The sequence below is a fragment of the Hydractinia symbiolongicarpus genome, chromosome 7 (assembly GCF_029227915.1).
Source record: "Hydractinia symbiolongicarpus strain clone_291-10 chromosome 7, HSymV2.1, whole genome shotgun sequence".
NCBI lineage: Eukaryota > Metazoa > Cnidaria > Hydrozoa > Anthoathecata > Hydractiniidae > Hydractinia > Hydractinia symbiolongicarpus.
In genome coordinates this window covers 20,341,216-20,366,886 of record NC_079881.1, presented here as the reverse complement: position 1 = coordinate 20,366,886, position 25,671 = coordinate 20,341,216, and the positions used below count along the sequence as shown (strand labels likewise).

General features: G+C 31.9%; 1 protein-coding gene across 1 annotated transcript in view; it reads left to right on the top strand.

The window, feature by feature from the left end:
• The first annotated feature begins 1,049 nt into the window (after positions 1 to 1,049).
• LOC130648403 (dynein beta chain, ciliary-like) overlaps positions 1,050 to 25,671 on the top strand; it is a 52,403-nt gene continuing 27,781 nt past the window's right edge. Inside the window, exons 1-13 of the mRNA XM_057454451.1 lie at positions 1,050 to 1,573; positions 10,881 to 11,077; positions 17,204 to 17,399; positions 17,658 to 17,757; positions 20,143 to 20,354; positions 20,788 to 21,021; positions 21,337 to 21,504; positions 22,262 to 22,378; positions 22,735 to 23,006; positions 23,681 to 23,749; positions 24,093 to 24,219; positions 24,759 to 25,023; positions 25,383 to 25,552. Coding sequence (XP_057310434.1) covers positions 1,229 to 1,573; positions 10,881 to 11,077; positions 17,204 to 17,399; positions 17,658 to 17,757; positions 20,143 to 20,354; positions 20,788 to 21,021; positions 21,337 to 21,504; positions 22,262 to 22,378; positions 22,735 to 23,006; positions 23,681 to 23,749; positions 24,093 to 24,219; positions 24,759 to 25,023; positions 25,383 to 25,552 — 2,472 coding nt within the window. The 5' untranslated portion in view covers positions 1,050 to 1,228. The remainder of the gene's footprint in view (positions 1,574 to 10,880; positions 11,078 to 17,203; positions 17,400 to 17,657; positions 17,758 to 20,142; positions 20,355 to 20,787; positions 21,022 to 21,336; positions 21,505 to 22,261; positions 22,379 to 22,734; positions 23,007 to 23,680; positions 23,750 to 24,092; positions 24,220 to 24,758; positions 25,024 to 25,382; positions 25,553 to 25,671) is intronic.

The window sequence follows — 25,671 nt, the reverse complement described above, 5'->3', positions numbered from 1 at the left end:
ACAGGCGCTCGGAACGTGGTTGGTTCGTACCAAATCGAGTAAATTTGCCTGGTTTTAGGGAATTTGACCAATTTTGGCTTTAGGTGGTCTGTAGTAACCCACGCGGTGACAAATAATGTTTTCAGGATATTCGGACTTTAAGTTATAAGTGTACATAATGACATTAATTTAAATAAGGTTATTGATAAGATTTAGACATTTAGCAACACGGCACACACGTCTGTCAATGTAACGCGCTTTACATCCAGGTTCGTAAAGGTGCATGTTTTGTTCTGAAAAAGTAGAAAAAATCTTCGTGAAATTTTTTCACGCAGAAATCTTTTTCTTTCAAAAACTTCATTCGTTGAAGAAATTTATCGAGAGAGTTGAAATGAGAAAACAGAAATAATAAAAAGAAGAAGCTTTTAGGGTAAAACTGTTAATGGAAGATTTACAATGCTTCGTTGTTGTTTTTCACACGTTATTGAAATTCTTTACCCAGCAGGATAGCCTCTTCCGTTCCTATTAGTACCGCTATCAACGAGGGTGCTACGAAAGGGGTCCTAGTGTTTTAAATTTTCCATTTGACCTACAAAAGTCGTGCAAGCACAACGATCGCTTAACTAGACAACCGCCTAAGATATCAATTCTATTCTTATGCTGAACGCTAAGCAGAAAGGATCGATTCACACTGTTATAGTCTCTGGCATGAATCGGCCAGGGTTTAACCCAAAACCTCTTGCACTATCCGTCTCCATAAAACCTTGTCGAGAATCTTCATATCACGTGTTCCCTCGTCGTAAAATATGCAATAATCATAACAAATTTTTTTATTGTCTTTTATGGTTGTCTACAAGAACAAAAAATCTCGTTGACATGCGTTTTGCCGTTACATCAGACTGCAACCTCGTGCCCAGGGTTTGTGGCCGCTGAGCCGTTGATACGGAGAAAATGCCCTGGGAACGAGGTTGACTGTTTTCTTATACTACACCCGGGGGCGGGGGCGGAAAATTAAAAAAGTGCCCTGTATCTGGAATCTGGGGACTAGTTTTGTGACGTTCGCGCGGGAAGAGAAATCTCAGCAAACGGTGGTCAAGACGACGCACCATTTTTAAAAGAAATCAAAAGATCAGGAGGAATAGCTATAAAGCTGTGGTGAAGCTGTTTTGTTTTAGAGTTTGCTAAAAGTTATCCATGTTTTTAAATATTAGAGCCCGAAGCCATTGTTGTTATTAATGCAGTTTAAACAATGGATTTTGAGGACCCAAGATTTGAATATATATCAGAATATGTTTTAAAGACATTTAAATTAAAGCCAGAAAAGTGGTCTAAACTCGTTGGAAATGAGGAATACAAACAAATAATTTTAGATTTTTTTGAAAAGACTGATAATTCTCAACTTATAATATCTTTGTCTGGATCTGGCTCACTGACTCCATGCTACGTATTTCCAGTTGTTGGAAAAAGCAAATCCCTATACTTTGTAAAGAGAGAGAAAAAAGATCCAATAGGGAAAGATAGCTACAAAGGTTCTTTGTTATTTGGAGATTTGTCATATACACCACTGGAACAACTTTCTGCTCTGGTAGATGAGGTATCATAGCTTACTTATCTTCTTAATAATGGTTGTTGATTGTATATACTTTCCAGTCATATAATTAGGTGGGAGCGATATCCAGCCAGCTCAGGAACAACGCTAATTAGGGGATCCCATAGTTAGCGGTTGTTCCTGACTGATATCATGACACCTGTAAAAAACATATTCAACATAGCATTTGCTTTGATTCATAAGATACTACAGTTGCCATTATACTATGATGATATATTGGTTAGGATAAATGCTACAATTTTTTGTGTTTAAAAACAAAAACCTTGTATTGCTCATTATAGTGTTGTGGAAATGTGAAAGTGTGGTACAAATTTTAGTCAAAAAGTTATGCAGGTTATAGCTACATATGTTTAACCTTATATAATAATATGACAGTTCTGTCTGTCTGTGACCTTTGCAAAGTGGATTTTATTCTTCACTATTTTCTTTTATAAAGTCTGTAAAATTGTTCTGTAGTTTACCAAACTTTAACGTTAAAATAGTATTAACGTCAAAGGGAAGTATATACACGATCATGAACATTTTCTTGATCAGCAGTGTAAGCTCTATACAATGGAGGAAACATGAAAACAAATTTCACAATTTTTTTTTTTGTATTTGCACTGCTGACGTCAGCAAAAAATCCAAATAACCTATTTTTCCATTGTCCTTCTGCCTAAGTGGATTACTCCATGGATTTTATCGACTAGTCTTACACAATAATATGGAGTGTTTGTGACTGTCATAGTGGATATCGTCATTTTCCTTTGATGTCGCCTCAAATGTTTATTTTTTATGACGTTACTGCGACGTCAATAACACCAATTTAACGTTATCCTATATTAAATTAATGAAGTCATTGGTCCCTAGTGAAATAGGTATTTGCCGACGTGTCTGGCAAAAGTATCAAATCACGTCGGCATGATTTTGCCGTCGTAAAAAATTCCTAATTAAAAGGGTTGTTATACCAAACATCAATTTTTATTTCTCGTTAAAAAATTATTTAGGTAGAAAAAACATCCGAGATTTAAGCTAAGATAGTACTTGTGTTGTCAAAAGAAGAATACACGTGAAAAACATATGAAATTTGAGTTTTTTCTTCAATTTAACTTTGCGAATTAACTTCTTAGGCTATTTTGTGTGTGGGACTTTTACGAATCTACATGTAAGGCCTTTTTGCGGGTACTTTCATTCGCCAAAATGGCCAATAAAGCCGAAAACACAAATTTCTTTCCTTAAACTTTCTCCCTGAAAGTAAGGCAAATATATATTCAAATGGAAATTACCTTAAAAAAGGAATAATTAGATAATTTTTCAGTTAAACTCACACAGGAAAAACGCAAGTATGCAGTAAACAGTTCTATTAGCAAGAATACTAAAAACAACAACAAATAAATACAAAGAGCAGCGAGCATACACAAAAACAACTAAATATATACAACAATAAATGAGTAAGCATACTACTATATAAAGACAAAGTAGCTAATATAAAGCTGAGTCTATATTACAAATATATACATAGTAGGTAATGCGAATATCCAAATTCAAATGTATGTTAAATTGTAAATTAGGAATGTGTGGTAAGGTGCAATGCCACGATACACTGGGCAGACAGGCACTGAGATAGTGGCATGTGTAGGTAGAGAAACATAGAATCTGACTTCCAGTCTCCAAGAATGGAGATGGAATCCAGTGGAACCTCCACTTCCAGTGCATATGTGGCACCACCCTGTCGAAATGAGTGAGTTCCATATAGGTGGGCAGGAACCCCAAGCTCTGTCAAAACTTTCTTAATACAGGCCATAAAAGATCAATAGGTAAAAGTACTAGTGTCATGCCAGCATAATGCTTGAAAGTTAGCTGGTACATCAGGCGTAAGAGAAAACGTGTGAGCAACAGCAACAACTGGGCACAAAGGTGATGATAATAATAATAATAATAATAATAATAAATATTTAAAGTGGCTAGCCCAGAAAATCACAAAAACCTATAGTTAGTGGATTGTTTCCACTGGGGGCCACTAGAACAAAAAAGAAACAAAAAATGATAAACCTTAGACTGCCTCAGCTCAATCAAACATAGTAACATTTATAATCTGTGAAAATTGAAAAGAAAAAGAATAAAAAACAAAAATTAAAAAATTCAAAAGTGATCTCCATTAGAATTTGCCAAATACATTAGAGATGGAAGTCTTAAACGAAAGCAGACTTCCATCACAGGTCACTTGGTCTGGAAGATTATTCCACACTTTTGCAGCTCTAAATGGGAAGGCTTTTTTGCCAAATTCCGTGTTGACCAAGGGAAGTGTGAACCTGTTTTTTGAAGCTCCTCTTGTTTGATGATTATGACAGTTTTTTGTCAAAAGGAATTTTGAGCGCATGTAATCAGGAGCAATGTGATTCATGGCTTTGAAAACTAATATGGCATCGTTTTTGATGAGTAAATTATTCATTGAATATTCCCTCTCTTTCCCAAGAAAGGTACGGACACATTTTAATCGTTTTTCTAGTTTTCCCAATCTACCTTGGGTGGCACAAGCCCATGCCGAGGAGCAGTAGTTGAAATATGGCATGACAAGTGCATTAATTAAAAGGTTTTTTGTGTGAGGTGTTAAACAGGATGCAATGGTTCTAATTTTAGAATATTTAATTAGTATTTTTCTATTTATGTCATTAATGTGCTTTTCCCATTGCATTTTTTGATCAAATGTTACCCCAAGATATTTAACTTTTTCGCTCCTCTTCAAAGGAATACCCATATAGTTGATAGTTTTGTTCTCAACTTTTTTTAACTGGCTGTGGTTGCCGAAAAAGATTGTTTCAGTTTTGTCCGTATTAATAGTCATTTTGTTATTATTCAGCCAGAGGTCGACTTGCGAAAGTTCTAACTCGACCTGGGAGACAAGGGTATCCAAGTTTTTATGAGACGAAATAATTATTGTATCATCCGCATATAGATGGTGGTAGTTTGAATTGATGACAGATTTTAAGTCATCAATATACAAAAGAAAGAGCAGGGGCCCCAACACAGATCCCTGCGGCACCCCAAAAGCGTCTTCATGAAGCAGATCTGATCCTGTGTCGTTTACAAGAGTCAGCTGCATTCGGTCCGTTAAGTAGGACTCGAACCAGTCAAAGGCAGCATCTCTGATGCCAAAACACCATAGTTTTTTTAACAAAATTTTATGATCAACAGTGTCAAAAGCTTTTTTAAGGTCAATGAGCACAGCACAAACAAAGTTATGTTGGTCGAGCTCAGTAAGAATAAAATCAGAGACATCGACTACTGCAGTTTCTGTGGAAAAGAGTTTTCGAAATCCGGACTGTCTGTCATTCAGGAAGTTGTGCTCAGAAATAAAATGAGACATTTGCTCATGCACTAACTTTTCAAAAATTTTCATAGGAATTGGCAAAATGGAGATAGGCCGATAATTAGTAGGATCTGTTTTATTGCCACTTTTAAAAATAGGCGAGACCCTTTTAGTCTTCCAACATTTAGGTACATAAATGATGGAATAGCCACCAGCGGAACAGTAATAGTACGCTGTCCCAACTGGATGGTTTTACTCCAGCAAACTAGTATCAAAAACTGTGAATGGGATAAAACAAAATCAGACCTAGTAAAGTTGATGCGAGCATTAAAGGCAGCTGACAATGTAGGTAGTAGGTGAGACTTGCGAAAAAGGCCAAAAAGGATACAAGGCAAATAGCCCAAAAGGCATGCTTACTGGATTTGAGATTTAAACGAGACCGGATACCAAGAAGCAAATTTATGGTAATAGGAAGACGGGGCTGTGGTGGAACACCAACCATCCGCTTCATACCAGAGCTAAGATAGTACTTGTGTTGTCATAAGAAAAATACACATGAAAAACATATGAAATTTGAGTTTTTTCTTCAATTTAACTTTGCGGATTAACTTCTTAGGCTATTTTGTGTGTGGGACTTTTTAGAATCCACATGTTAGGCCTTTTTGCAGGTACTTTCAAAATACAAATTTCTTTCCTTAAACTTTCTCCCTGAAAGTAAGGTAAATATACATTCAAATGGAAATTACCTTAAAGAAAGGAATAAATTGGATAATTTTTCAGGAAAATGTTGCACATAATCTTGCAGTTATTGTTTTAGCTTTTGGATATTTGTTATAGAATGTTTTTCCTGCCTGTAGAAATGTTAAAGAAGAAAAATTCCATATTGAACATTTGTGCAACATAAAACAATTTGATGTTTCCATCCAGAAGTGGAATATGTGGAATACGAATACCAGAAAGTTAGTCGTATTTCACAATAAACAACTTAATTTTTTTCTCAAATGCAAAAACAAAAGCGTCCTGCCATACCCTCTTCGGTTTACTTTTACAGGCAAAAAAAAGCATGCATGTACATTAGAGAATAAACTAATAGAAAATCATCAACTTTACACTTCTATTGTCAACTTTACTTGTTAGTCAAGAGAGCCTGTAGGCATCTAAAGTTCAGTTAAAGCTTGCTTCTACATTCGTGAGTATATTAAGCTTTTCCAAAACGTCGGTTCTTAAATGAGTATGTGCTTTTAAATGTAGCTAAAGAAATAAATTATTGATCTGAAGTAAAAGTTATAAATTTATTTTTTAAAGTTTGTTTTACACGTGAATTTTAAAGCATGTGTAAACATGCAAACCTAATAAGCAACAAATTTTTTTTAGTTTTTTCTAAAAACACAACAAGTTTTACAAGTGAGCTCCATAAAAAGTTTCACCAATGCACTCTCTTTTTTTAGGCATGACATTTTTAAGCATAAAAAAGCGTAATGCTATAACATACGTTGAAGTTCAGAAATTAAACTGCTTACTCAGTGTTTATGCCGAAAAGTAAAGAATAAGTACAGAGTTTCATGAACAAAACAAACAAGCCAAAATTTTTACAAAACGTTGTATTTTTAGTAGTAGTTAGAATTTTCATCATTACTTGCCAGGACACCATGTTAATTATTGAAAGCAGAATATTTTATTAAAATGATATTTAAGTGGGAAAAAAGCAGCTAAAACACTTTAATTAATTTTGAATTTTTTGAGAAAATTTTGTGAATGTGTGCTGAATTCGTGAGTATAACGAAAAATGAACTGTATTATTTCACACTTTTTTCAAGAAAATATGTACACAAGTGTAAGTAAGTATAAATAAACCAGCTGTTTCGGCAGGAAGTTCTCACCGTATTACTGTTTAAGTATTTGCTTTAGTTAATTGTGCAGAAAAAAATGATCACATATCACCTATTAATTCAACTGTCATAATTATTGTCACAGCAAAAGAGGATGAAAAATATGAAATTAGTAGAAAAATGAGTTCCAGTTTGTAAACACTGCCTTTATGAAACCTAAATGAAACGTAAAAAGCAGTAAAAACAACTATTTTTGATTTATTTCATTTTTTAAAAGGAATTTTAGCCTTTTGAAACTTGTTGTGCGAAATACAGATCTAGATTTAGTAAATTCTAGATCGCTTAAAAGATAACAAACAACCGTTGCAGCGTGGTACTTGCAAAACCAACTGAACATAAAATAATAATGTAAGATGATTAATTGGTAAAAATAATAGGTTTTTATACCTTGTGCAACAGAGTAGTCTGTTAAAAACTAAGAATTCCCATACCACTGCACTAGATTGGTATTCTGTCGTGTTTCACTAGTCTCAGTAGTAAAAGTAGCAACAAAAAAAGAAGCCCACTCTAAAGTTACAACGGTTAAAGCCGTAGAACAAAAACAAACAAGTTCTAGTTTCAAATGCATCGAATGTGTTTCTGTCATTGATGCTCCAGTTAGAATTGCCACTGTCATGTTTCTACTACTAAATTCGCTAGATACCCTGATCAGTCCAATTATGATCATCCTCATCTCCTAAAGGGTACATTCTAACAGAATCTCTCAACACTGCAATGTAATTGCTAACAGTGGAGCTGTAAAAATGCAAACTGACATTCTCCATAAAGAAAAGAGAATTTTAAGGCACAATTTATAAAAATGTGGATGGCTCCCATCCAAGTGTGTTTATAACACTAAATATCAAGTGAATCATGCACCTCTTCATCAGTATGTCACACAGCAGTTGATTGTATAGGGGGTTTAAGGGTCAGACATCATGTGGTTCCTGTTAAATCAGTCGCTGATTATAAATGTTATAAATGTTATATCTACTATAAATCTAAAGAAAGTTACAATCATAAGCAAGAACATTTATTTTAATTTTATTTAAGTCAATGTGATTACCCATTTTAAAGTTGAAAAAAAAATTAAGTTAAAGTTACATGTTAATATCTATATTGTATTACCTGTATACATCTGCCTGTCATGCACAATGGTACCGCAAGTAGTGAGACGCATGCAATGTTGTCTAAAAAAGACGAGTGAACCTGTGGAGTGTTCCACGAGCCACCAACCAGTCGTTGTTTCAATGAGTTAATCAGTTCTAATGTTTAGGTGTTTATCGCTTAATTTGGCAAGTGTTTGTTTACAGGTATGTATCAATATCGGATTTTTAACCTCCAGACCTTGTCCTGTGTCACGATCATGAAGATTACAGATGGCATGATTTGTGTTTTTAATAGTTCCTGAAATTGTAGCATGGAGATGGGGTCTGAGACTTATAAATTTGATAAACTGATACATAAATTTAAACAAAAAACATGTTGGAGTAAGTGATGAAACTCTCAATGCAAAATGGGTGCGCTTTAGCAAGGAATGGATTGACTTGAGAAAAATTAATAGTTTTATAAAACTTAATCTTAAAAGATTCATAATATACTAGAAGCCTTTACATAAAAGCAACACAACGTAGTTAATTCACTCCTTTTACTCCATAAAAGACAGCTGTTGCAAAGAAAATCCAAAGCAACTTTTTTAATTTTTCTGTAACTTTAATTTTTTTGTGAATTGAGATTGAGAGGTTTTGTACAGTGTTTCTATTATTAAAGGCTTTTTAATTAGGAGAAGAACTGATGTCCATTAAACCAATGTTGCCTTTCATGTACAAAAAAGAATTCATGCAATGATACATCAAATGCCATTGTAGAAGTTCTTTATTTGGATAAACTATAATATGATACAAACTTTCCATCTGTAAACCAAAGATGGAAAGTGGATTTTCCCTTTCAGTGAATTGCTGTGGATTTTTCTTTTAAACACACAGGGCCCTTGTTTGAGCCCTTGGCGTGTATCAGTAATTTTTGTTAAAATATGCAAAAATTGTGAAAAGGAATCAAAATAAATGCATCTTGAAATGTTCACCAAAATGACAATGACATAAGAAACTACCAGAAAAGCTAATAAATTGCAAATCCTTTCAGCAGTCAACTTTAGCAAAAGAGACATGTTGAATATCAGCAAGCCAGACTAGTTATGAACACATCAACAGGCCTTCTAAGCTTCTTGAAAAAGACCTAAGATAAGTTACTATTTGTTGAAGAAAATAGAATATTTCAATAAAAACAGACTGAAACCTTACAACAGATCACCACCTAGATTCTAAAAGTCACAAACAGAAGAATCCAATTATACCAGTGCAGAATGTGACAAGCATTTAAACAAATTGTTGTATTGACTTCCCTAGATTTAATGGGTAGGGGAGCAACTGTTATATAATTCCAGGAGATGTTTAGTGCTATACCATTAACAAACATCTTAGTTCTGCTTGGTTAATTCTTACAAACGTTCGATCCTCTGCATTTATATTTAGATGTCATTTTACTTTGCTTAGCAGTGGGAAAATGATCTAAAAATTTGCTTGTTGAACTAAAAGATCATAACGTGAACTGTAGTATCTCTTATAATAATACAGAGACTGTGTCTGTCTGTTTGTAACAGGCAAAGTGGATATCGTCATTTTCCTTTGATGTCGCCGAAAAACTTATGTCTAATATGTTAAATTTTCTGACGTTACGGTGCGACGTCAATAACGCTACTTTAACGTCAATATCCTATATTAAATTAATGAAGTCATTACAGTGCACTTACAACTTTGAGGCCAAATAACTTGGAAACTAGGTGGTGACGTCAATGATTTTTCACCGCGTAGGTAACTAGGGAGCACCTAGGACCAATTTAGGCAATTTTCCAAAACCTGGTTCCCCAATCCGTTTCGGAAAGGACGGGTTGATGACGTCATCAAAAAACCTTTAAAGCCCAATATCTCTGCAACCGTTTGTCAAAAGTACATGATCCTATACATTTTTTTGATCATCCTTTCAAGGTCTATACTATGAAGGTAACAGGGATATAAATTTCTGAAACAAACTTTTCGCGTTTTAACAAGCCATTGCTGACGTCAGCAAAATTTTTAAACCCTTATTATGTTATATTGAAGAAGAACTACTTTGTTCATCACTAACACACTGCCAAGCAGTGAGCTGGATTCGATCCGCGGTCCCCAGAACTGGGAGCCGCAGACGAACCCACTACACTACGTGCGGCAATATGTTAGTGATGAACTCAGATAGTTTATCCGGATGGTGTGTATACATATAGGTGAATATTTATCATAACACATCCGTATTTCATTCTCAACAGAGAATGCTTCATCCCGATCAGACCTCTGATCATGACGGGCGAGTATAATGCGTGTAAGTCATATTGAAGAAGAACTACTTTGTTCATCACTAACACACTGTCAAGCAGTGAGCACGCTGCCAAGCAGTGAGCGGGATTTATTATGTTCTTAGTCGTTCGTAGAAAAGATATGATCCTATACATTATTTTGATCAATGTTTCAACCTCTACATGTTACAGGCAACAAATAAACTAAATTTCACCAATTTTTTTTGGATTTGCAATGCTGACGTCAGCAAAACGTCTTAAACAACCAACTTTTTCAATGTCCTATTGCCGAAGTGGATTTTTCCACAGGTCTTTATCAACTAATAATGATAATAAAATAATAATAATAATAATAATAAAATTTTACTCCTAAATTATTCTGAGATTTCTTTACATGCTTTCTGTATAGAGCAGTGTACCTCTATAAAGTCAATTTATATAAATTATGATTATAACCCACAAAAATAATTAAGAGTGTGTAACTGTTCCTATGTTTGGTTTGATATTTTTCGATACGGACAACAATCTTTAACACTTTATTGTTGTAATATTTAATTTGGCATTTTATATTGTTCCCACCTTTGCTTAAGTTTTTTTGAAAATACATTTTCAATTGCCTGTAACTAAAACATCAAAATCTAGTGTATCTTCAATACCTTTAATTGAGTCAGGAAATAATTTCTATATTAATGAATTTTATGAAAAGAGTGTCTTGTATATTTCACACAACTTGTTATTTTATTATAGATACTGGTTCCTCTTTTATCCAATGAGAAAAATCACGAAAGCTGGCCTGCAGTGGTGTCTCAAGATGTCTTACGACATGTACATCAGCTAAAAAATAATGTGTTTGTTATTGCTGGACAAGTTAAAGGACGTACACTTCTACCACTTCCAGTTGGTTCAGAAAAAATACAACAAGAAAGCGATCATAATAATAATGAGTATGTCTTGATTTTTTTATAAATAAAATAATTGTACCAACCATCTAATCTTGCAAGAATGTTTTGATATGGTAAGTGCTACCATGGTAGGAATTTGAATGATATAGATCGACTTGCAGTGAATGTATTATGTGTTTACTTCATCTTATTTATTTTGCTTTATTTAAGCCAACTCTGTGTATTTAAAGTTCTGAAACTCCAAGGCCAGCAAAATTTTTGCCATTTACAACGAAAATGAAGTTGTTGAAGCCGATTTAAAGGCACTGTAGTCTGCAAGTTATATTCTACCTTACTCTGGAGATTTAAATTAAAAAATTACTTTAACTAATATGTTTTGCATACCTATTATTCTTTCTATTCATTAAACAACTTTGACTTTGTTGCCCTTAGAGCAGCAGAGTCAATTTTTCAAAGTTTGAAATAATTTAAGATGCGGATTCTACGTGACAAATTAAAATAAAGTGAATTGTCTACGACAAACAATGTATTTTTTCTCACCTCTTTATCAAAATATTTTTTCCACATCCTTTAAAACAAGATCAGCTTTGCCTAGATTATAAATAAGTTTTTATAATAAGTTTTCTTTAAGGTTGTCAATGCGTAATCCTGACATGAATTCACAGGGCTGTAAGCAGTATTCTCACCCTATACTATAGAAAGGCAGTTTGATAGCAAAACTATTTACAATTCGATGTAAAAAAAAAATTATAACTAGTATTATGAATTACTTTAAATTTTTTATATGTTTTGCCTTGTAACTTTTGACTTTATAATGTATAACACAGTTTTATTTAAGTAGTAGAATTTTGGCGATCTTATGTATTTTTTTTGCTTTTTGATGTATTTACCTAGAATAGGTAAAAGTTTTCTCGTTTTATCTAGGGTGTAAACTAAGTAAGTAAGGTTCAACAGCAAAGCCTGTCTCCTTTAGAAGGTAGCTTACTTGTTCGAGATATTAAAATTCTAGCAAAAATATGCATTTCTTTTGAAAAGCATTTGTGTAACTATTGTTTTGTATTTTTTAACTTTATTTAACCAATTTTTCTTTCGGGATGATATAAAAGTAGTGTTAAGATTGAAAACAATTTTTTTCAAGCACAGTGTTTTAAATTACTCATATTATGCAATACAAGTAATGCTGTTTAACTTACTATCTATCTTATTATCACATTTAATACAGTATTTTAATTCTATTACCAACGGTATAACAGAACAGTTGTTGCAACTACACCAGATTGCAGATTGTTGTATTATCTTTTGCTATCATCGTTGCTATTCGCTAACTTATCCTCATTTTCCACCCTGTCTATTTCCTTTTTTTTTTATTGAGTCTTCTTTCAAATATTCATTCAGCCATTTTTAACGTTTTAATGAACATCATGATAATCAATGTTAGAAGAATATTCCACCATTTCATCAACACTGTTAAGTTCAACAGAACCATATAAGCGTCTTCATTAGCAGCCATCTTGGAACTGTATACAAGTGCCATGAAAAGAACAATCATTTCCAGAAGAAACTGTTAATTTTGAAAAAACATATGGTGGCAAACGCAAAATATTTTGAAGACAAAAAGTAAGCTTTGTTTGGGATATTTTTGAGCACATGTGGCGATTAGAGTGTTTTTTTCCTAAAACAATTATAATTTTCTTTCAAACTTAAGAAATTTTTTTTGACCTAGGGCTCGAATCAGCGAAAAACAGCATCTTTGATGTTGAAACACCAATAAAATTAAGTTTTTTTCAAGCCTGTTCCTTTATTCCAAATCATAGTGTATAACATCTGTACATGATCAGCTGAAAAATAAATATTGCCACGCTATTATTTTAGAAATGTAAAAAAGTAAGTTCAGATGGGGAGAGTCACTGTATGTAAACATTTAGTCATCATGTTTGGAGTTCCTGGTAACAATCGTCTCTAACTGTTCTCCTACAAAACGAATGTGTAGTAAAGCATTTACATTTACATTACATTTTTGCATAACTTTAAGATCCCACTGCTTGCATAATTTGAAACGGTTTCTTGCATGGAAAGTTCTAGTATAGGCTTAATGGAAAGAAAGCTAAGACAGCCACTGCAGAGGGTGGCTATGTTACAGAGGTGTTTTATAAGACAACTACTTTTTTAAGTCCCCAGATTGGCCATGTTTTCTAGGTTTAACTTTACACCATGCAGCAGAAATTTTAAAATGTTGCATAGGCTACAGTAATTTGCTGTACCATTTTACTTGCTTTACTTTCAGTGCAAAATTTCATGCAAAATAATAAAAGCCAAAAAAACGACCTGTGACATAGGTGGAGAAAAATACGTGTTGGACATTTTCTTGTTATTTCGTAGCAAAAATATAAAATGTGTCTTTACCTAATACTAATTTTCCACCATTGTATTCATTGGCTGATTATACACAATGGTATATGTTCTATAAAGTATATTGTAGAAATCTGTTTAGACATATCAAAATAGCCATTTCATTTGCCTCTTTTTATTGGCGCAAAAACATATTAAGGTTTAAGGTCCTTAAAAAAGACTATTATAAGTTTTTAACATCCAACTTAAATAAACTTCTTGTAATCAGTGTAATTGTTGTTGCTCTGACAATGTGACAGGTAAATCTATCCTGAGACGAATCAATGAATAATCTATGTAATTTCAAAGAAACAATGAAAAAGACAGCATCATTTTTAAGAAAGCCAGCACACAACAAGAAAAATTTATCCTAAACCAAAAAACAGCATAGGTACCCTTTAAATTCTTGCTTTCATCTTTTTAACTGATTAATTCTTTCCCTATATATTAGTCAAAAATAAAGCGACAGTTTCTTTTTAGCTTTTCTTTTTCAAGTGTAAAAGATTCTGGGTTCCATTATAATTATAGGATGAAATTTGAGCCACTTCTGCCATTATACCTTTATAATACCTTTCTAAATTTTCGTTCAAAGTTAAGAGTTTATGGAAAGAATGGAGGGGTATAATTGGGTAAGAAAGTGTAGAGACTTTGGCAGGAGGTTATAAGGACAGACTTGATGAAGAGGAAGTTGAATTTAGATCTAACACAGTTTAGATTAGATTGGAAGAGGGTCATTAATATACCCCGTCTAACCCATGCTAGCATGGAAAACGGATGTTAAGCCAAGAATGTTGATGATGATGATGAGTTTAGAGTGAACAATACGCAGTATATCAAATGTCTTTCTCAAATAAATCGTGAATCTTGGCAGGTACAGTTGTAAAAAAAACTTGTGAAATGCGGCCCTAAATGAATATTTTTACTCATATAAACTTTCAACTAAAATTTGTACAGTTGTTTACAAAAGCACCTTTGATTTATTGACCACCAGCAGTGCTTAAAATCTAGACTCATGATCCTGTGTGACCTTGTAGTTAAATAGTAGTCTTGCAAAGTTGGCAGGATTGCGAATAACCTAGCTTCTTGTTTGTATGTAAGAGTTGCAAATGTGAGATTATACACAACAATATGCGATGTGATATGCAGGGTCGATTCTGCTAGGGAAAAGTTTAGTGATTTACTTCCTTTGTTGACTAGCAGGGTTTTGTCGAGGGAAAAGGTAGGTTGTATGAGGCTTGTAAAAAAAGTTTAACGTTGTATGTTAATGAGACAGTGAAGCAGCAATAATATTAGAATAGTAACACCAGTTTAAAAGATAAAAAGAGTCAGGATGACCTAAGATTATGATGAAGTATTCATAGTATTAGAGATGTTATCCAGATAAGATGGTTAAGGTCACGATATATATACCTTTATTGTATCAAAAAATCAATTTTTTTTATTAGCCATTTCCACTAAAGAACTATGATCTTTCCAATGGTGAAACTATTTATTTATTTTTCGAAAAGGAATATTGACTTTATCCAAATAACTACTTTTTTTTCTGATTGGTCTTCCACATCTCAAATAGAGTTAAGAGTGAATGTTTTTAACACTTATCATCCTCTTGTGTATTTATTTTTAGAAATAAATTTTATTGCCTTTCCGAAAAGAAATGACTATCTGAAAAAAATATCACCTCAAATCTTTCAGTTCTAAAAACGTATGCCGTCTTGTTCTGTTTCTGCAAGTCACAGAAAAATGTTAAACGACTTAGAAAGTTCTATTTCTATGGTATTCTCAGTCACCTCTTTGCGAATAATAAAATTTAAAAAGACAACCTTCTGAATATTCATTGCCTCGAAGTTTGAGAGTATCACCATCATCATGAGTATGCTTGAAAGGTGAGATATTTTAAAAAAACTTTAACACTTTTTCGCAGTGTTTTTTTTTTTTATACCATATATATTTCATTTTAAATCTCTTTTACAAAACTACAGAAGGTCTACAAGGGAGTGTGCTACTGTGCTGAAGCCAATGTGTTTATCTAAAAGCGATTTCTTTTTTATTTTCAAAAAATCAACGAATCTCTAGATATTACATCTTAAAAACGAAAGTTTAAGTTAAAAAATGTTCTTTTAAGAAAAAGTAAAATAAATAAAAAAACGGGGACTTTGTGGAAAATAATTAAAAAATTGTTTTTACATACATCTATCACAATTCTAAAGAACATCGAATGAGATTTGGAAACGAAGTAGTTTTGTAAATGAAGTCACTTTTTTGAAGGCAGGGTATGTTTCAAAAATGTCTCTGTACTTTTCACGAGTTAAAAAGTTTCAAATTATTTTTATACCATTTGATAGGTGTTTAAAAATGCTTTTTGGTGATGTATGAATGAAAAAACTTTGATTAACTATCACTGAAAAAATCACGATTTAAAAAAACCATGCTCAAAGGGTATACCGTCACCTTAAGTTGGTTGGGGCACTTGAAAAGAACAGAGAAAGATAATTTGATAAAGTGTCAAGGCTTCATAGTTTCTGGGACAAAGCCCAGAGACCAAGAAAAAGACTTGGCAGAAGGTGTTGAGGACAGACTTGATGTAGAAGAATTTGAGTTTAAAACACATTCTGGATCATTGGAAGAAGGCCATTAATATACCCCGTTTAATCCATGCCAGCATAGAAAATGGACAAAATGCTGCTAATGATGATGATGACTGGTGGATTTGATAATTCCATTTTTTTTTCTTTTAAAGATTCCTTAGCATGGATTTTGCTTTTTTAATGTAAATCCTGAGTATGCACACAAGAAGCATTTTTACCAATTTAATAGTATTTTATTAGCATTTGCTCAACAAACTCATAAGCACCTTTAAGCAGTTGTTCGTCATTAAGTTACACAATCTGGTAAAAAGAGCATTGGTTTACAGTGAAAGCTGTTAATTGTAAAAAATGCATGAAACTAAAATACAGGATATCTGGAACATTGTTATGCATATAAGATATGCATATCTGTTAAATTATTATAAAAAAAGAAACTTCCGTACAAACCAGTTGAAATAATAGACACTGTTTATTGCAACATTGTTTCAAAAAAAATGCTCACCTAACATTTTCAAGCCCAACTTGTTATTAGTCACTACTGAAAGAGATGATTATGAACTCACAACTAAGGATTTTTTTTCTTGCCATCATCAAAATCATTATCTAATAGTGATTTTTTATTATAAGTGTTAGACTTAGTCCCTTTAAGTCAGATTCAATGTTGGTAAGACATATGTGTAAGACATAAAATTCTTAGACAGTTGTCACTTTCTCACCTGACACCATGTTTTTTTTTGTTGAAACAATATTCATGCAAAATGATTGTTGTCTGCAATTAATTCATCCATCATTTTGTGCACAATTGTGCTTTGATTTGACAAAGTGATTTGTCAAAAACTATGCATTACAAATGTAACAATGATCTAACTATATCCTAATCATTGGAACTTACATTACCTATAACTAATATTTATTTTCATTGTGTTAACTTTTTTCCTTCCTCTTTTTTAAAATGCCTAAAGGCGTTACGCCTTTTGCCTTATTGTGGACCAATACCAGTGCTAATTTACATTTTTGTATTGACTTTGAAAATTGAGGCTAAAATCACATTATTTTTAGATATGTGATTTTAGCCTCAATAGTTTTAAATACAGAAACGATAACTAATTGGTTAAGCTGTGTAAGTAAAATTGTTAAAATGTGTTTTCTTTCACACTCTTTTTCATGTGCTTCATGTAATGGATTTTTATTTTAGTTTTGAATACGAGGGAGTGGATCGCAACCTAATTCATAGCATTGAATCGGTAGTAATTGATTGGACTCATCAAATCTCAAAGGTTTTGAAACAAAGTTCAGCACAACCACTTTTGGAAGGGTTAAATCCAAACCCGTTGGTGGAGTTAGATTTCTGGAAAGCTCGAGTTGTAAATTTGGAAAGCATTTTTGATCAGGTAAAAATTTTTTAATAGTTGTGAAAACCTAGTAAGAGGTTTAAAAGCCCATATCTATATTGGTTTAAAAGCCCATATCTATATTGTAAACACGTTTCAATGTAGTGAAAAATGTTAAAAACGACTTGTGCATTCCGTTAAAAATGAAATATATTGTTTTTTTCTATTCTAAACATATCGATGTAAAAGATTAAAAATGGCTAACCTTTTTTAGAATGTGCATAATTTTTATTTAAAATGCTGATTTTCTATTCTTAGCTTCGCCATGTAAAAGTTCAAAAAATGGCTGAATTGTTGAGACGAACTGACAGCAGCTACTACATAGCTTTTGTTAAGATGTATAAAGAAGCTGTATTAGGTAATGAGGGTACATTTTACACATCAGGTCTTTGCTAATGTTTTAAAAATCGTTAAACCTTGTTAACTTTTAGCTGTTTATCTAAACCACATGATGTTATAATTATCTTGATCAGCATTTTAAGATGTACCCAATAGTCCCAACAGACTAGCAACTTTTTTTAATAAGTTTTCTGTTTCATAAGAACTGGATTTTGATGACATCATCAAAATTTTAATTCTGTAAATACTATTTTTCTGTAACTATTATTTTTTAATTTTTTTCTATCCATGAATTATTCTACTAGTATATGTATAATCTAATATAAATTTTTTTTTTTAATTTGTCTGAAATTGCATCTCAAAACAGCTTGTGGATACATAAAACACCTATTATCCATGTTGCGAGTGCTGTTGTTGTTTTCTAAACTGCAATATGAAAGCATTACTTTCTAAATAAATTCTAATTAATTTTGTAAATGCACCAGATCTTTGCTGACATTATCAAAATCAAAAAAAATCAAACCTAAATATTTCTTTCACTGTTTTCTCAAAAATGTATGATCCTATACAGTATTTTCATCAGCTGTTTAAGTTCTACACAATAAAGGCACCGGCTAAACTAATTTCTAAACACCTCTATCTTCTTAACCATTCAATGAAAGTACATGATCCTGTACAAACACAATACACAGGCAATGGAAAAAGAGATGTCCTGAAAATAAATTTTGTTATTCATTCCTAAAAGCATTAAATTGCTAAAACATCCTATATATTTTTTATTGTCCGTCTGCCTAAGTGAATTTTTCAACAGGCTTATCCACTAGTAAAATAATAAACTTTGTAGATGTAAAAAATTTTGAACACCATTTTTATCTTGAGCCTACAAGGTACATGCATATAAAACTTATCACATAAGAATCACACCATTTGAACTACTACACTGAAATAATAAAACGCCTGTTGAATACTAAGATGTCTCTGTTTTGCATTAAGGTCTAGTTCTGAAGTTATATCACAAACTTGCTTTTTGTGCTTCTCTGTTGTACTTTTTTACCCCCATAAAATCTTAACAATTTATTTTTAAGAAAAAAACAAAGAAACTGTTTCACAGCTCAGTATAAGCAGAACATAAATAGTTTTGTTTTATTTTCATAGTCATAATACCTGTTAGCCTAAAATGTATGGTGCATCAAGCAAAAATTGTGTCTGTTCTTAACATTAAAACTTTAATAAAAAGAATTGAGAAGAAAATGTTTGTTATTTTATATTTTGGCGTTTATTATTGTTTCTGTTGAAAAGTATATACATTTGTTTGTTTAAAATAGAATATTCTATAAAATTTAAGCTTTCAAATGATATAAAAATCAAAAAAAGTTGATGAAATTAAGGATTTGGGTTGTTTGTGTCTCTTTAACAAGTTAGTTTTATTATGAAATAACTGGGAAGGTTTTGCAGGAATTTATATATAATTTTTTAAAAATCTGTGAAAGATTTTAAACCATAAATTCCCATTTTGCATGACATCATAAAGTAGTTTCTAGTGAGGTGTTGTATTTAACAATTTTTATAAGGCATAGAATTATTAGGTATTCGATTTAGTGTTTAAACACTTTACATGCATTTTTTATCTTTGATAATAAAATAGCATAAAAAGTCTTGCCCGATTGCATTTGCATTGTATTTTGATAATAAATTTTGAATTTTAAGCTTCTCGTGCACCAAAACCGCTGTTCAGTAGATACATGCATACGAAACAAAATGTTTATGCAAACAAAAAATTTTACTATTTTACAAAGCAATACATCTGGCTATGGTGGCATTTTTATACAACTTTAAAGATGTTTTTAGATTATAACTTGAGTTTTAACTCATAACTTAAGTTATACTTAAAACTTGAGTTATAACGTGAAAACAAAATAAATTTTAACGTAAGTTGAGGCGGCACAAATATGCCACCGTATCTGGCAAATATGTACGCAATTTAGATTAAACAGAACATGATTTATTAATGTGATACTTTCTTATAGTGTAATATGAGAATGTAAGTATACAACAACACATTTTTTGTATGATCAAATTTAGTTGTATTACTATTAGTATTATATGAATTGAAACGATTATTTTTGAAACAATCATGGAGACGATCCCTAATTTGATAACAATGCATATGCAAAGCTATCAGTTAAGCACATGAAAACTTATTTTGGAACACAAAACTTGTAGAAGGAGAATGATTAGTATTATACAACAAGGACAAGAGTCTCTATAACAATAACCGCCATCTGTCGAAATGCGATATATAAAGCACAGGCAACCCCCATGGATTTTTCCACCGGTTGACAACCTGTTTTTATATATATGAAGTTGTAGTTGAATCATATTGTTCATATTGTTTATTTTTTAGCACTTGATGAAGCCAGAGATATCAACATGCATTTAAAGCCTGTAAGAAGACATATTGAGGATCTTGAGCAAGCTGAAGTCCCCGAGATGCATATGTTTTTACCTCCACTTCTGCATAATATTGGTTTGCTGTGGGGAAATTCAAAACATTATTGTAAGCCTGGTAGAATTGTAGTTCTTTTACAGGAGATTGGAAATATGTTGATAGAATTGGTAGGTGTATTATCATAATCAGAGTTCTTTCTTGAGATTCTTTCTTGAGATTCTTTCTTATGAACATTCATTTACACAGTAGTCAAATTGTTTATTGATTCTGTGAAACAGCTAACAATCTCTTCAGCATTTCTTAATATTTCTTCCTTCGATAAAAAACTATATTAGCAGGATTTTTTAACTGTTTAAAGTGTATTCAAGTTGACCATGATGCACAAAAAGTTTTGTATATATTTGTAAAAAAAATTCTTGCTGGATTCTTATTTTTTAAGAACTGATCAGCTCTTTTTAAAAGCAATTATTTCTATAAACCATGTCGGAAATCTCTAAAAATTACAATTAAATTACATTCAAGTATACCGTTCTTATATTGATTCTAGAAATGTTATGGCTGAATTGACATTACAAGTTTTTCTTATTTTCTTTATCTTAGGCTAGGAATTACTTGGACCCTGCAGAAATATTCAAGGGTGAGTCTGAAGAAAGCATGGAGAAAGTTGAAATAACTATTCGTGCTCTTAAAGAATACAAAGATCAGTTTGAAAACACACGTAACCAAATTCAAACGTTTTTTAAGCCTGATATTTCGTTTAAGAAGTGGGAGTTTTCAAGTGATCTGGTTTTCACAAGATATGACCAATTTATTAAGAGGCTTAACTTAGTTCAGGTGCGTAATATAAGTATATAAGAAATTTTTACCCTATTTTCATTTGAAGAAAGATACGCTTTTATTTCTTGCCATTTTGTGAAACTCCGCCAATCACCTCCAAAAGTAGCATTATTTGGAAGTTTCTTCAGGAATTCTCCTAAAATTTGAGTTTAAAACCTTTTTTTGTTTTGAGTTTGCCAGAGGGCATTTCTCAATTTTTTTAAGGAAAGTAATCTCGGAAACAGTTTTCTAAAAAGGATCTGTATTGTAAAAAAGTGTATTGTTGTCTGATATGCTGAGGCCTTTATGATATGCTTTTATTTGTTTTTTAAGGATGTTTTTGCAACTGCGATAGAATTCAGTAAACTAGAGAAAGTTGAGATTGGTGGCATGAAAGGCAGAATACTTAGTCATGATGTTGTTCAAATATTTGATGAATTTCAAGAATATTTTACTTTGTTTGCTAACAGCACATATGATTCTCTTGATGCCCAAAACAAGGTGTGCTAATTTAGTTTAATTGTGTTGATTTTCTGGATTCTAAGCTGGTGTTCAGACTCTTGAATGTTTAAACAAGGGTTTGATTGAAGGGTATTATTTTGCACCAAACGGTTACTTGAAGAAAGTTTTAATTACCATTTTTGAATAAAAATACAAAAAAGTAATGGTGTGGTGTAAATGAGAGTGCCTTTAAGGTCACGTTTTATAAATTTACATGACTAAGCTTTTTATTTAAACCTAATCAACCTTCTTACAATATGTCTCAGGTGAAAAACTGAAAATTTACATCTTGTGGACAAAACACCAGCGACTTAAATACAGATTTATCATTTATGCCTGTTTTAATATCAAACCATCTGATTTTTTAACTTATATCTAATGAAGCTATGCATGTATTAATTTTGAATCCATAGCAATGGATTTTTTAAACATGTAAAGTTTCTTATCAAAATACTCATTTTCTTCATTCATCTTTCTGGAGTTTCTAAAGATCTCATAGTGTTCCATACTGTGAGTATAGAAATTTTGTATAGTAATAATTGGCGAAAATCTTATGTTTTTTAAACAAAGTCATAATTTGACCTTCAACTTAATTAGAGTCTGATTCCAATAAAATAAACTTATAGAGGGTATAATTATTTTGTTCTGGATCATTTTAAATGTATAGATAGGTGCTTTTTAATCAGTGTGTTGTAGATTACATGTGAAATTTTGACAAATTATTCTGAAATTATACCTCTTTCACTTCTTTTTTTAGGCATTTATAAAAGATTATGTTGACTTCCGTCATCATATTAATGATTTAGACAGTCGTTTAGCAGCCATTATCAACAAAGCATTTGATGATTGCTCTGGTGTAGAAGCTTCTTTTAAGGTTTGTTAAAAGAAATTGAAAAATGAAATTGTTTACTTCTGTTTTACAATAATTTGTTTGCCCTCGAAGAACTTGAATTACATATATCCCATTCACAAGGTATTAACCTCTTTGTTTGCAAAACATAAAACATTACTATAATAATGTATGAAACATAAATAATTCTATTTCTTTGCTTGAAAGTAGAGTGGGATGTTGATAAGGACAAGTTTGAAAGGCTGAAATTAAACGTTAAAATTATTTATGTTTTGTTAATGTTTAACTCCACTGCATATCATCAAATATTACAAGCCTAACTGAATAATTCTGGATGTCATATTCAACCTTGTCACATATCTCTTTAATCTATTTTTAAGCTCATTGATATATTTGGTTCCTTGTTGGATCGTCCTATGATTAATTGTGATTTTGAGACTAAATACCCTGTGCTGTTAAAAATGGTGGAAGTGGAACTTGATAAAGCAAAGATTGTATTTGATAATAAAATGGCACTGGAGGTTGAGAATAATGACCAATTAGCTTCTGGAAAAAATATGCCTGTTGTAGCCGGTACATTGCGTTGGGCACAACAATTGCGACTGCGATACCAAACTCCAGTTAATAATTTAAAAATGTCTGTTAGTCCAAGGTAATTTTTAAAAACATATATCATTTCAGTGATTTATGTAGCTAATGTGAAAAGTTATCGCTTTTTCATATGGTACATTCTTCTGCTTTGCTTTGTTAAACTTTAGTACTGTATGTACTCTATTTGAATGTTGGTGACGTTATTTAGGTTAGGTACTCAAACCTGTCAATAAGGAGAGAGCAATCGTTCTTGGTTACGCAGACACTGCCTAATTGTAAGAAATGAGAAAATAGCTGAGCCATTAATTGCTCTCCCTATTCCACAAAAATTTTGTTTGGCTGACCAATATCAATTCATCTCACATGGAAACCAATGTTATCTTTCTTATTATTTACATTAAAACCACCTCAAATATATATAAAAAAAAACAAATAAAAATGATTATGTAATATAATTTGCATTTATAAAATTATTCTATTTATTCAGATTGCTCGCCCAGTCTAAATTTTTATAACGTTGGGCAAGCGATTTATTGTTCAGGTGTTATTTTTTTATTGATAGGCTTGGGTATTACTAAGAAAATAGTTCTTCTTTGCATCAATAAGAGAAGCTGCCATTTATCTTTTCAAAGTGGCCGTGCACAGAGTATCTTTTTGCTGAGTGACGAACCTACAGACTTTTTCACAGGATGACGACTATTCCAAAGAAATAATATAACTTTCTTAAATTCTTAGGATACTTGAAACTCCTGGTGCAAAAGTAATTTTTAGCAAATATGAAGAAATGAACAACTTGTTAAATAGGTATTTTGTTCAAGATTTTTTCAGATACTTTAATTTAACTTTTTACTTGATTTTTGTCTATAAATAATTTTGCTATATTGAAGAAGAACTAGTTCATCACTAACATACTGACAAGCAGTGAGCGGGATTCAATCCGCAGTCCTCAGAACTGAGAGCCGCAGACGAACCCGCTACACTACATGCGGTAATATGTTAGTGATGAACTCAGATAGTTTATCCGGATGGTGTGTATACATATAAGTACCTATGCCTATATGAATAATTTTGCTGTTGCATTTTTTTATCAATATACCACCATCAGATTAAATAAGTTTGTTTGTGTATAGCTATTTTTTTCTATCAGCTATGAAGAAAAAATATATGCATCTTGGACTTCTGGTGTTGACGATGTATCAAAGCAAAACTTGGATAAACCGTTAATAGTTCGTGATGAAAAATCTAAGTTGATTACAGTCAACTTTGAGCCCGATGTAAGACCACTTTTTGTTACTTAAATAATTCATTGTATATTATAAATAATGACTTCAATTGACTTAATAATTTTTTAGTAAAAATTTTTTTTGTTTTAAAACAAACTACAGGAACATTTTCATTTTTATGATCTACCAAGATAATGTTTTATGATTTTGTTCTTCCTAATTTTGTGAGTTGTCCCTTCTATCATTTTGACTAATAACTGCCTAAGCAAGTTTTAAGCTAGTTGTAAGCTAGTTTTAACAAGAACCTTTTTTAATTTGTTACTATGTTATTTTGGTGGTTACACCAGCAGTGCAAAAACATTATTTTCAGTTATGGTATACTATTGTATTAGTTGTAAATGTTGAAGGACAAATAGTTCCATTAAGACTTGCAATACAAAACTCTGACCAAGGGTTGGCATTTCCAGCATGCTTAGGTGTAGTTCAAAACTGTGTAACCGTTTACATTAATTTCTCATAATCTGACTTGCTGGATTTTTAAAATTGTCACACTTTTCATATTTTGATGTGTATTGATGAAATCTTTTTAGTTGGTAGCTGTTTTGCGAGAAGTTAAATACTTACAAATGGCTGAAAATGAATCTCTAGAATCCATTCCAGACAGTGCAACTAAAGTGTTTTCTCGAAATGAAGAGTTTCATAGATACTGTGCCAATCTTGATCTTATTGTTGCATGGTACAACAAGATTCGTAGTACAGTTCTTGATGTTGAGTATCCTTTAATAGAGTGCCAATTAATGAATATTGATGAACAGTTGAAACGTGCTGAGAATGACTTAAATTGGAACAGTGACGGTAAAATAACATTTTTGTCTTTGACTTGAAAAAATTTTAATCTGAAACAAATACTGTTTTTTAGATATCTTTTATTATGTATTACCAATAAACTTATTTAGACTCTGAGAAAAGAAATTTCACCATAGCTTTGTTATAGAAGACACTCTCTGGTGTTTTGGAAATTGACTTTCTCATTTTTTGCAGAAAAAGCTTTCTGCGGAATGAAGAATTTTGTATTTCTTCTTCAAAAACTTTGGTTTGTTTTAAAGAAGAAACTGTCAGAGAAATCTAAGTTTTTACTCTAAATCTTTTTCTGTAAAAGTTTCTCACCTTGGAGGTATGTATCTTTCACAAAACTTCTATTTTTTATTATAAAGGTATATGGGAGTATGTTGAACAGACTCGTGATATGGTCCATGTGTTAGAAAAAAATGTTCAATCTGCCAAAACTAATGTGGAAATGATGAATGCTTTAATGGCTAAATGGAGTTTATCAGCTTTGTATGATAGAAAAGATGGAAAAAAAGATACACTGCTTAACATTGAGGTAACTTATCAAATTAGTTTTTTTTAATTTAAAAATTACAATTATTATCACCTAACTTGTACTGATACTGTGATTAGTCAGTTAATGTCTACCTAATGTTTTGTGGCTTTATTTACCTC